The 12,447-nt window shown below is 43.7% G+C and overlaps 1 protein-coding gene across 1 annotated transcript in view; it reads right to left on the bottom strand.

The window, feature by feature from the left end:
* LOC133350416 (very-long-chain 3-oxoacyl-CoA reductase-like) overlaps positions 1–12,447 on the bottom strand; it is a 31,886-nt gene that overhangs the window by 7,291 nt on the left and 12,148 nt on the right. The window contains exons 4-8 of the mRNA XM_061564751.1: positions 10,221–10,331; positions 8,433–8,500; positions 7,270–7,314; positions 7,083–7,117; positions 2,624–2,705 (exon numbers count right to left, since the gene is read on the bottom strand). Of these exons, the coding sequence (XP_061420735.1) occupies positions 2,624–2,705; positions 7,083–7,117; positions 7,270–7,314; positions 8,433–8,500; positions 10,221–10,331 (341 nt within the window). The remainder of the gene's footprint in view (positions 1–2,623; positions 2,706–7,082; positions 7,118–7,269; positions 7,315–8,432; positions 8,501–10,220; positions 10,332–12,447) is intronic.

The raw sequence follows: 12,447 nt of genomic DNA, 5'->3' as shown, positions 1-12,447 counted from the left end.
TATTTTATTTTACCATCATGGGACCTCCTTTGCCAGTACTAATATATTAGAATAGGTTTTTCCCCTTTTTTCTGGAAACAAAACCGAAACCTTTTTACAAGAAATCATGTGTGCATTAACCACAACACTTGTGGTAAGAATGCAAAAAAAAAACTCTGATAATATATGCATTGTCCTTGAAACTGATTGGTCCACACCAGTGACAGCTTCCTTTTGAGCTTCGTTTCAAACGGCGTTCGAGGCGTACAGCTCAAAGACAGTGCACTATCAGAGTAATTCGAGCTCCGGGTGAGCATCTACACCACGGGACCTCCTTTGCCAGTACCAAAATATAAGAATAGGTTTCCTTCTGTCAACGGTGTCCCTGTGTGTCCTGAGGTTGGATACGGATGACAAGTGGCGATACAAAATTCCCAGAGTAAACGGATGTGCTACGATCTTCAAGAGTATGGATGGCTCCAGTCTGACGAACATAGACCTGCGGATATACCCAACGGTCGAGCGGAGCCACATCTGGTAGATCGGGTTCTGTTTCCGCAGATGTTCCCCTGGAGGCGACTACGTTTGGACCTAGACTCTTGTTTGAGAACCAGAGAAGACCTGGACCTGAAGGCAAAAAGATGACTCCACTCCAACATTAGTTTCAATTTGGATCACCGCAAGGGGTTCAACGCCGTGCACAACTGTGGTCGTCTTATCACGACAGCAAGTGGTCCGTGCGTACATCATTATGGAGTAACCCACCTGGGCTAAATCAGACATCACCAAAAAAACCTCAGGATCGAGTGCTACGAGGCCCTGATGGACTACGTGAGTTCCAGCGTTCTCACCGACAAAAAACTGTCTCGGATTGGGAATGTTTGTGGGAACACGTGCGTTCTGCCCACAATGTACATTGGCAGCCCCCAGTTCATACAACATGGTTGGATGCCTCGGACGGCCTGACCTGTTCCGAACAGTTATCTGCAACCCACATTGGCCCGAGATGCAATGCATCCTTGGAGGGATGAAAGGAACGAACACAGCTACGGACATCCCCACGATTGTGGCCCGCAATCTCCGTGCAAAGCCGATGTGCTCAGAAAGATGGTCGCCTATGTTTACACTTTCGAGCTGCAGAAGTGCGGTGCGCCACAATTCCATGCGCCATTCACGATTGAGCCCGCGGTCAAACTCCGTCGCCCAGAGCAAGTGGATGGGATCATCCTTGCAGAGTTATCCGTCCTGGACTCAGATCCTGAGAACCACGCGATTGTCGTGGACTGCTTGCTCCATGGACCTCGCAGACTTCCCCGCCTCTTGGCGGGGAAAGTTGTAAAAAGAGGTTCCCCAAAGGGTTTGGGAGATGTTGTTCATGTTTTTTATACCTTGATACTGGCAAAATTGATGTCCTGTAAGATACTCCTGTCGTCTACGAGGAGGGTCAAGAAGCGGACACCGTGGAGAAGGAGAAGACGACTCACAAAGCACTCCGACCATTTCCTTCCCCCTCAAAAGGCCGCGAATCCCAAAGTGCGCTCCCCCGCTCTATTCCGAGATCCCCGTGACCTTTACGCATGGCACTGCAGAGCCAAAAGAGCGGAAGCGTCGATTGAAACCCGGCGAAACAATTGGACGGACCATTTCAAAACGATCCATCCGATCGGGCCGCCTGCGTCTCCACGACATTCTGAGAGGTTTCATCTGAAGCTGCTCCTGACCCGCGTCGTCGGAGACAGGCCCTTCACAGAACTCCGGAGCGTGAACGGTAAGGTCTGGTTGAAGGAAGTGGCTCTTGGTTTCAGTACACAACACGCAATATGTACTGTACAGCACGTTTTGGTCTGTATAGTAAAACAATTGGTATTCGCCACGAGGTGACGGTGATGTCACCACGGCGCCTGTGCCACTTTAGGGCCACGTAAAGTGTTGAACACCTGTCACTGGGCAAACCCAGGTGCCATAGGTTGACGGACTGAAATGACTGGCACCACACACACTGATGTATTGTTCACACAATAAAAGCTGGACATCTCAGCTCAATAAAATAGGGCTCCCCCACAATAGTCCAGCTAGCCAGGGTTCTATTGTCATGTTACGAGAGCTAGCCGAGGTTATACTGTTATATTGGAACTTTTAAAAGGAAAGGACATTAAGGCTCAAACCATTGATCTCATTACACAGGAGAACCGGATTAATCAGTCACCTCAATTGGGCGCACACAGATGAGTACTGCTGGTCCGGTGCTGTCACTCGGAGCACTATGACCCACCCAGGCGCTTCCCCAGTGCATAGCTTGCAACCCCTTATCAGTGCCTACCTTGTTACAGACCAATTCAGACCATATTGGTCACCCCGTGCCCTTATAAATCTTAACGTTCATCCTGCAAAGCCCCATCACAAGGGGGAAATAGAAACAAAACTTATTTTTTGCCCCTATTGAAACGGCTGTACGCCGTATGGACCTGAAAACTCAATTTCCCTGTACAAGAATACGTGTAAAATGTATGGGTCTACGGGTATGACATGAACACAAAATAGTCAGTCACAACGATACTAAAGAATTTTTTTTGTTTAATAATCATTCACGTGACCATATAAAAGTTAATGTTATATTATTATTTGCATTTCAAAAGGGGGTTACCTTGGATGATGTGTACATCGTTAGCAAGGGAAACGGGTGTGCTGCCATGCCAGACGAGATGTTAATGATCACACCTTTGTTCCTGAAATAAATACAAACCAATTAGAAAACAAGAACAAACAAAATGTTTTTGAAAAAACATATGGTGCAGTGCTGAGGGGCGATTGCAGTGATAATAGTCGTGGTGATGTTGTGATCATAATTATAGGGCCCAGATGATGATGATGTTGCCGATGGTTGTGCTGTTGGTGTAGATGTTGCTGATGTTGACAATGTGGCTGACGGTGATGTTACTGATATTGACAATGTAGCTGATGGTGATGTTGCTGATGTTAACAATGTGGCTGATGGTGATGATGTTACTGATGTTGACAATGTAGCTGATGGTGTAGATGTTGCTGATGTTAACAATGTGGCTGACGGTGATGATGTTACTGATGTTGACAATGTAGCTGATGGTGTAGATGTTGCTGATGTTAACAATGTGGCTGATGGTGATGATGTTACTGATGTTGACAATGTAGCTGATGGTGTAGATGTTGCTGATGTTGACAATGTGGCTGACGGTGATGATGTTGCTGAGGTTGACAATGTGGCTGACGGTGATGATGTTGCTGATGTTGACAATGTGGCTGATGGTGTAGATGTGGCTGATGTTGACAATGTAGCTGACGGTGATGTTGCTGATGTTGACAATGTGGCTAACGGTGATGTTGCTGATGTTGACATTGTGGCTGATGGTGATCGGAAAAAGCAGGGAGTGTATGACTGGGACTCAAGACCAGTGGGTAGCAGGCAAGGCTACGGACAAATCAGCCGAGCCCTGGGTGGCATTCCGGAGTACTCAGCAAGAACCTGGGTTGGACTATGAAGTACACAGTGGGAACCTGGGAGACACTATGCAGCATCCAGAGGGAACCTGGGAGAGAATACGGAGCACTCGCGAGGGAACCTGGGAGAGAATACGGAGCACTCGCGAGGGAACCTGGGAGAGAATACGGAGCACTCAGGGGGAATCTAAGAGATACTATGGAGCACTGATAAATGAATGTGTGAGAGACTATTGAACACTCAAAGGGAACCTGGGAGAGATTACAGAGCAAACAGAGGGAACCCGTGCAACGCTGGGAAGACATCGCCGGGACAGGTGCTGCAGTAACTATAGCTGTAGTGATGATGCAGGGAATTTACATAGAGACCATGGGATTCTCGAGAGTTTTATTAGCACTTGCTGGAGGTTTTCCCACCAGTGTATTGTTATTGTTGTGTTAGCAATGTTTTCACAGAATTACTTTCCTGACTCCAAAGACACATGTTTGTGAATAAACTGTCGCCAAGCAAAAAGGGGTGTATGCTCTCAACTTCCTCGGGTAGGTTTGGAACTATGAACACTAAAATCGGCTAACAGGAGGAATACACAAGTGCCAATGATAATCAAACACATTGCCTTTTCTACTGTAGACCAAACCCATGCAAATTTCTCAGTCAACCTAGATCTATCAATACTGCATTTTAGTAAATAACAAGATCTAAGTAAACTCTAAGCTACCAACAAGACCATTAAATCCAGGGTCAACATCATCCAAAAGCTGGCAGAGATTTCCTGGAGATGTGATACTGAGACCCTTCAGACATCAACACAGCAGCTTCATAAAACTTGGCCACCGTGGTGGCTGCCAGTACTCGTGAATATCTCGTTGTTGAACATCCATTGGGAATGCTGCAACAATTAGGGAGTGTAAGCTCTTTGAAAAAAAAAACTGGATTCCGACATCAAATCCCCCCCCCCTCCCATTTGAAATCGAGACGTCCATTTCAGACAAACAGCCCTGACTCTTCTGCGAGCCCAACAAGCAACTATACTACCCAGTGGAGTAACACTTAGCACACCAGCGGAGCCCCAATCAAGACAACCTTCAGAATCAGAATATGTATTTATAAAGGAGGAATCCGATGAGCGATAAAGCTCTTTTTCCGAGATATTCAGTAGGGGCGGGTAAGAACGTAACAACAACAAACAGTGCGAAAAACATGATAGTAGTGCAAAGTAGAAGAAAGGTAAAAAAATCACCCAAACACATAAATATACAACTAAACGATCCCCATCTTACCAGGCAAAGCCCACAAGGTATTAACGTATTTTTCAGAAGCAACCTGGCAACAAATGATAGCTCAACAAATTGGCCCATAATTTGGGCATTTATAGCACCAAAATAATCTAAATAATCTCAACGAAAGAACAGCCTCGGTTTCTCTCTATCCGCTCTCAGCCGTCTCCAAACAAGCACGTTGACGGTGTGGATATTTCCTGCTTGAATGGAACAACAAGAGCCCACCAAACTGCAAATGCGATGAGGTGCAAACCATGAGGTGCATATCAAAATCAGAATATATAGCAATGTCCAGTAGCTTCACTTAGCACTTATGACTACCCAATATAACACGCATGTTCTGGTGGAACAAGCAAGACTCTACTCAGCTACCCCGGATGCCATGGAATGGCTTACAATTATATTCAGTTTCTGCTTTCAAATGCTATTCAAATAACGAAGAAAGTGCGAAAGAATTCCTGCCATAGATGCCAGTTCCCGCACTGTACCGGGTCAAAATCGGACAGATATCAACAAGTCATTACCATAGTCACGATGCAGTCCCTAAATGAACCGCATGTGGCTCCTGAGCTGCAGGTTGCCGACCCCTATCCCATGAATATATTTGGCGTGTGTATCCAGCAACCCTTTGTAAATGAAAGATTGGGCGATTCAGGCAGTTAAATGGTTAAACTTGTCCCTTTGATGAGCAGTGAATTATTACATTTTATTTGGGAAACGTTTTGTAACCTCCATACACAAGCAACACTCTGGATTAGTTAATAACAATTATTGCCTCTTCAGCAGTCAAGGCTTGCTTGGTGAAATTCCAGATGTTTGTATGCAAGGACCCTTTATATTAGATATTGGTTTAAGGGGATACGATTAAATCTCAGGTTTTTTCTTGAAAACAGGAAATATTTGGCAGTTTGGCAAAAGGACTGTTGTTCGGTTGTGATGAGGAGCAGTTTCTTAGGGCTATTGAAGACGATGAATGAAGGGGTGCTTTGGGCAGATTTTTTTTAAGATGGGGGAGGAGGCATTAAAAAGGGGTTCGGGTTATATATGCGAAGGGAGATAGGGTTGCATGGGGGTGGTGAGGTGTGATTTTTAAGCTCTGATTTGTAAAGGGAAAGGCTTTGGGATAGATCACAATTGCCAGCTACAGAGATGTGCAGAGTATGACCTGCGTTTAGTGCTATCTATTTATGAACGAATTTAATTAATTTTAATCAACGCTGCCTCCAAAAATATATGTCATTCTTTGAAGTCCCTCTGCACTTGGGTTCCCAGCTGTTCAGGTTTGACCCAGTCATCCCAGGAATTGGCATCTGTGATTGGGTGCCAGGGATTAGTTTTTAACAAGATCCAGTGGTACTGCGTTGAAGTTCATCACAGTAGACTGCATAGCGTTGATAATAGATCTAGGCTAACTGAGGCACATATCTGGGTTTAGTCAACAGTGGAAGAGGTTGCGACCCTAATAACAGACCACTTACCTGACATGGTAAGTGTGCAAACGAATAGTCAGGAAGTGTGTTAAAGGCCTCTGATTGGTACAGGGAGGCCTCAAAGAGGATTGGTTAGGGGCAGATTTAACTCATTGGTAGAGAAATGCAAATGTAAAAGGCGGGGAAAGGCGGGGAAACGAGGGTGGACTGTCGGGGTAACGGTTGACAATCGTTACAGAAGAAGGATTTGCCGAGGGAAATGGGGTGAGCGAACCTTCGAGAAAGGGGCCTAGAGGGATATAAAATAGGACAGCACAAAGGGCAAGGGACGCTTGGAGAGAAGACGAAGTCCAAGCATCAAAAACCGAACCCCGGCCCTAGGTATAGTGTTGTTGTTCACAATAAAAGCTCTTAACGAAGTATAAATGTGTCGGTATCACTACATAAGGACACAGCAAAGCGGTGAGGCAGAACACAAGAGGGCAATTTGGGACGGGGTTAAGGAATTTTCCGAACCGAAGAGCGCAAGAGGTCAAGCGCAGGCCTTGGCAGAGGAGAAAAGCACTACTAATTTTAAATATGACAATTCAAACCTTAATAAGAAAAACACATTTATAACAGACATTGAGCATTCTAAGCTGCCATTGTTATGATGGTCTTTCTCTCACAAACTTCCACCAAGGCAATGTATCCCTCCCAAACTGAGCCACTTTTATACATTTATTTTCAGTAGTTAACAATTAATATTACAAAATAAATTAATGATATGCACCCGCTATTCCTCATGTGAGGGACAACCCATGCTACCCCCCCTCCACCACTCCAAATATACAAGTCAAACTCCACCTATGCACTTGTCTATACTGAACCTCTGTTGGAGACTGCAATGAGGACCGAAGGCACGATTGGCACATTTACCTTGCCACCATTTTCGGAAGCACGATGCTTGCCATCTAGAAGTACAAAGAAACGGGCAGTGAATATTTGTCGGCACTGAACTGTTTGGCAATAACAACAACAATAATACCTCACAGCAATGCCGGCGCATCGTCAAATAATTTTAAGCGCTGCTACTTGATCGTAAATGGCAATAAAGAGCACTCACCATTGTCACAGACAGAATGTTACAGTTGAGCAGTTTCACAATCCTCTGAAAAATAGCAACAAGTAAATTAGGAGCATAATTCACGGCGATAATTCTGAGTACATTTTGTGTGCATGAGTGTTGACACATGTGTCTGTGTTGAATTATGATCGTATAACATTTACTGCGTGTCGCTTCATCAGCTGTTAATTCTCCCGCAAACTCTATCCCTTCCAAAAGGTAACCGTCAGACAAATTATTAAGTCGTTTGATGACTGCACTCACAAGTTCATTCCAGCAAACTCGCTCACCTGCAGGCACTCTTCCATCGCTACTACCACGGCGACTCTTCCCAGGAAACGTCACTCGGTGATTCCGCCACCCATGCCGCAGACTCGGTCCGCCAGACTCACTGTTCCGTCTCATCCACGCCTCATCTAACCACCGCAGTTTGGAATAATTCCCTAAAGTTTAACACGTAGTAGCCTTTCGTGACCAATATTATCCAAAAGAGATTTTTGGGTTAGATCGCGTAAATATAAATGTGTCGTTAAACCCGCCACCACCAGACAGCCAAGTAGTAAGCTTTGTCTCATGAACAGAACATGCCAATTTGTTACTCGTACAGCACACTGGTGTGTTGGAGAGTAAATCCAATTGTTGTGGGTTTACTCTCCAACACACCGGTGTGCTGAACTAGTAACGAATTGCCATGGTTTCTTTACGTGAAAAACCTTACCAATTGGTTGTCGGGTGGTGGCGGGTTTAACACATTCATATTTGCATTATCTAACCTAAAAAAAAACTCTTATGGACGACTATACTAACCTTGCTCAATTCTAGAAAGGTGTTGACTAATTAATTATCGACGACAGCTTTGATAGTGCTGCATCCATTGCTGGCCGCTTGATGTAAAAAAATAAAGAGCCAAATGTGCTCAAAAATAACATCGCAACGTGGTGGCTTGTTTATTTATCGAGAACAGTGGTTCTTAATCAGGGGTGCATGCACCCCTTGGGGTGCGAGATTACCTTTCCGAGAACCAAAGGGTTGCAAGGCTGCATTGAAGTTTAATAACCACTGATCTTGAGCTACAATACCTACAGTCACTTGGGTTTGATGGTTACCAACATGGATGTATATGAAACTAAAATAACGGTGGCAACAGTGCACACCCATCATACCTTATCGATTGCAGGCGTGTTGAGGAAGTGACCTCCATATTCATGAAATGTCATTCCAACATTGTTCACTGCAAATTGAAAATGTACAAATTACAGCAGACTCTCGATTATCGGTTTATCCGATTTAACCGCGCACCTGAGATTTTGATAAAAAAAGAAAAACTCACGGATTTTCCCCAGCTCATATTAATAGTCAATAAAGAGTTATACATTATTATTATTATTAGAAATCTTTATTACAAGCCACGTGCTTAAGCCGAACAAATATGTGCTCTGGTTAATCTGAAATCCACGTGATCGCGCTACATTACAGTAGTTGCAATATCTTCACAACAGTGGGCGTAGTTTGTTGTTGATTGGTTGTGGCTCTGCTGCTGTCCACTCAGTGGGCAGTCTTGTTATGCGCAGTAACAGGAAAGTGTTATAAAGTGTTGGCCTAGAAATCCGTGGCAATATGGTTATATTTTTGGATCAGTGATTTTAATTATCCGTGGCTGCCCTCCCCATCGTTAGCACGGGTAAATAAGAGTTCTACTGTATAGCTTTTTATAGAATGCACCAATTCCATATCCAAACAATACAATGTAAGCTGTAAATTCATAATTAATTCACTCAACCTTTGCAAAGTCACTCGGTAACTCGCTCAGTCACTGGAAAACAAATGAATTGGCGGTGCCCGAGTTGGCAGCGGTTCACAAAGCACAATTAACCAAAAACAACTCAACAGCGCAACAATTGTGGCTTTAATTGAAATATATAATTGATGATGTTCCTGGGTGAAAGCCCTTCTTCATAGTACATAGGAGTTTCCGCGAGATGGAGTGGAAAATAAGACTAAGTAAACCCGGTTTGGACTCAAACTTGACCAACTGTCGAGTCTTAATGCACCAAGTTAGTCCGGCAGACCAAATACCATCATTTTCAGGATACGCTCTGGGGGTATTTTTTTCATACCCTCTTGGATAAAAAAAGATTATCCCAATTTTTTTCTGGAACGCTACAAAGAAAGACCCTTGAAGGCAAGACATCTGAATGAGTGCCACGGAGGCTTTTTTGGCTCAATGGCAGTTGCTTTTGTAAACAAGCTACGATTGTACAGGAGTTTACCCTACATCTTCCATGGCTCTTGTGCCACCCCCTCTAAAATCGGGAATTACATTTTTCTCCCAAATTTCGGAATTTGAAAGCTATACATAAATAACGTTAACTGTGTTAGGTTTACCAAAATTGATAGGTAGAATGCCATGTTGTTACTTTTTTTATAATCGCTTATATAATATCGTTAGAATTTTTTTTTTGCATGTTAGAAAGGTTGTCAGTTGATACAGTAGAATGCGATGTACAGATTATAATCGTTTATCGATATTATAAATAATGTTGACCATGTTATCAGATTATCAAAGTTGATGATATAGTAGATTGCAATGTTAATTTTATAATTTTAGTATATCATTAGAAATAATGTTGATGTTAACTCAAACAACCAGACCCGTACACCTCAAGAAGCGCTCAAACACCAACAACAAACCACAACGACTCAGATAACTACGACTCAAAACAAAACAACGACTTAACACACAACGACTCCCAGAGACTTCTCGTTACACCCAATAGTCGTAGCAGGGGGCGATGGCGGACTCACGGATGCTCGCTATTATTCGTAAATGCCCGTGGGGAATTGGAAACAGGACACACGTTATTTTGTCGTTATCAGAAAGAGAAGAGGACACAACGTTATTTTGGCACTATCACAACAAAATAACTCAACAGTAGCAGAGATAAACTTACCCAAAACCCCAATGGTGAGATGTTCGATTTCACTTGAAATTTGAGGATAAATTTCCACTCCTCCCGTGAAGTCTGTAACAATTACTTTCGTTTTCACACCAAACCCCGTTTCTTTGATACGCAAAACAAATGTAAAAAACACAGTGCAATACTTTAATATACTCTCCCAATAAGCACATTTTTTATGGATATAAGCATTATTTAAGTGTGAGATATTGTTTCATAGGCATTTACAAAAAATACACATTTTTGTATTACACTGGTCTACAATTTTTTAGATGACGTCTGTTTCAAATATTAAATGTGCTGTTTATTGTGGATTTTGATGTGCTGAAGTCAAATATGACAATTAAAACAACCGATTGGCTACTGTTCCCAAAATGTTTAAGTTTTTTACATTTTACATCTATGTATAGTGTAGATAGAGTATTACTCATAAATTGTAATCCTAGGTCTTTTCATGTGTTTATGGTTGCTTTACATGATAACATGTCACCTGTCCTGTTCATTTAAAACTTTAAAAAATCAGCGAAAGGGTTATATAAATACAATGTATTATGAAACAAAAGGCAAAAACTATTATAGAAAGTACATAGTTTAGTCCTTATTCAGTGTCAACTCGGTGCTTCTTGGCTGTCTCGTATTTGTAGCGAGTAACTTCGGACACACTAGTAGTAGGAGGCACTCTCATTTATTCCACCATCACAGACACAGGGGATAACTATTCAACTGGTCAGGACAGCCGGCACACTGCCTCAGCAACAACGCCGAGGAGGTGAAGACGTAGCACGACGGGTTACATTCCAGACGACAGCCCTGACCCAGTGACGGGACCTCCCTTTTATCCCCCCGGCGTGGCCTGGCCTCGCCTTCGGCCACGCCCCCTTCTGGAACCTACGCGAAGGTTCTGGGCTTCACCCCACGTGTCCCCTCTGTCACCTTTGCCCTTCATCCCTTTCTCCGGCCTATCACATGCCCTGCTAGCTGACCAGGCTGCTACGTCCTCGGATGCCCCTTCTCTGCCAGCAACCAGCTCTACGCACCCTAATGACCCATTCTATGTCACTGCATGCCCTGCAGGCAGACCGGGCTGCTACACTCACAAATTCCCCTCTCTGCCAGTACCCAGCGCTACGTGCCTTAGTTAACCATTCTATGTCACTACATATTCATTAAATGGAGCATTTCTTGTCACCGTCCAGCAATAGTCTGCAAGCATTGATGGGCTCAATTTGCCCTGATAGCATTTCTCCATTGTTGCAATGTCCTGGTGAAATCGCTCGCCATGCTCGTCGCTCACTGCTCCGCAGTTTGGTGGGAAAAAATCAAGATGAGAGTGCAAAAAATTAATATTTAGTGACATGTTGCAACCAAGGCTTTTGTATGCCTTGAGGAGGTTTTCCAGTAACTCCCTGTAGTCGTCTGCCTTGTTGTTTCTGAGAAAATGTGTTGCCACTAACTGGAAGGCTTTCCATTTCATCTTTTCCTTGCCACGCAGTGCACTGTAAAATGCATCATCTCGAAGAAGTTCACGAATCTGAGGACCAACAAAGACACCTTCCTTTATCTTAGCTTCACTTAACCTTGGAAATTTTCCACAGAGGTACTTGAAAACTGCTTTGTTTCGTCCATGGCTTTGACAAAGTTCTTCATCAGACCCATCTTGATGTTTAAGCATGGTAACAAAATCTTCCTTGATTCAACAAGTGGTGGATGCTGAACACTTTTCCTCACAAGCTCCAATGACTGTCGGAGTGGCAAATCTATCTTTATGTAGTGGGAATCACTCGCACTACGATCCCATTAGCAGAAAAAACAGCAGTACTTTGTGTACCAGTCTGCAGATCAAGCAAAAGAGCAACAACCTTCAAATCGCCAAAAAGCTGCCACTGATGTTGGTCATAGTGTATGCACCTCAAAAGTTGCTTCATGTTGTCATAGGTTTCCTTCATATGGACTGCACGACCAACTGGAATTGATGGCAAAACATTGCCATTAGGCAGCAAAACAGCTTTAAGACTCATCTTCGATGAATGAATGATCAGGTGTCCACTCATCTGGATCATGAACGATGTTGAGGGCTGCTATCACACCATCGATGTTGTTGCAGGCTACAAGATAACCTTCCATGAAGAAGAATGGGACAAGATCCTTTTGACGGTCACGGAACATAGAAACCCTAACATCACCTGCCAGGAGATTCCACTGCTGAAGTCTGGAGCCCAAT

Source organism: Lethenteron reissneri, chromosome 33 (genome assembly GCF_015708825.2).
Source record: "Lethenteron reissneri isolate LAM-NWPU_2019-01 chromosome 33, ASM1570882v1, whole genome shotgun sequence".
NCBI classification, from domain to species: Eukaryota; Metazoa; Chordata; class Hyperoartia; order Petromyzontiformes; family Petromyzontidae; genus Lethenteron; species Lethenteron reissneri.
This window is presented reverse-complemented; position numbering and strand designations above follow the sequence as displayed.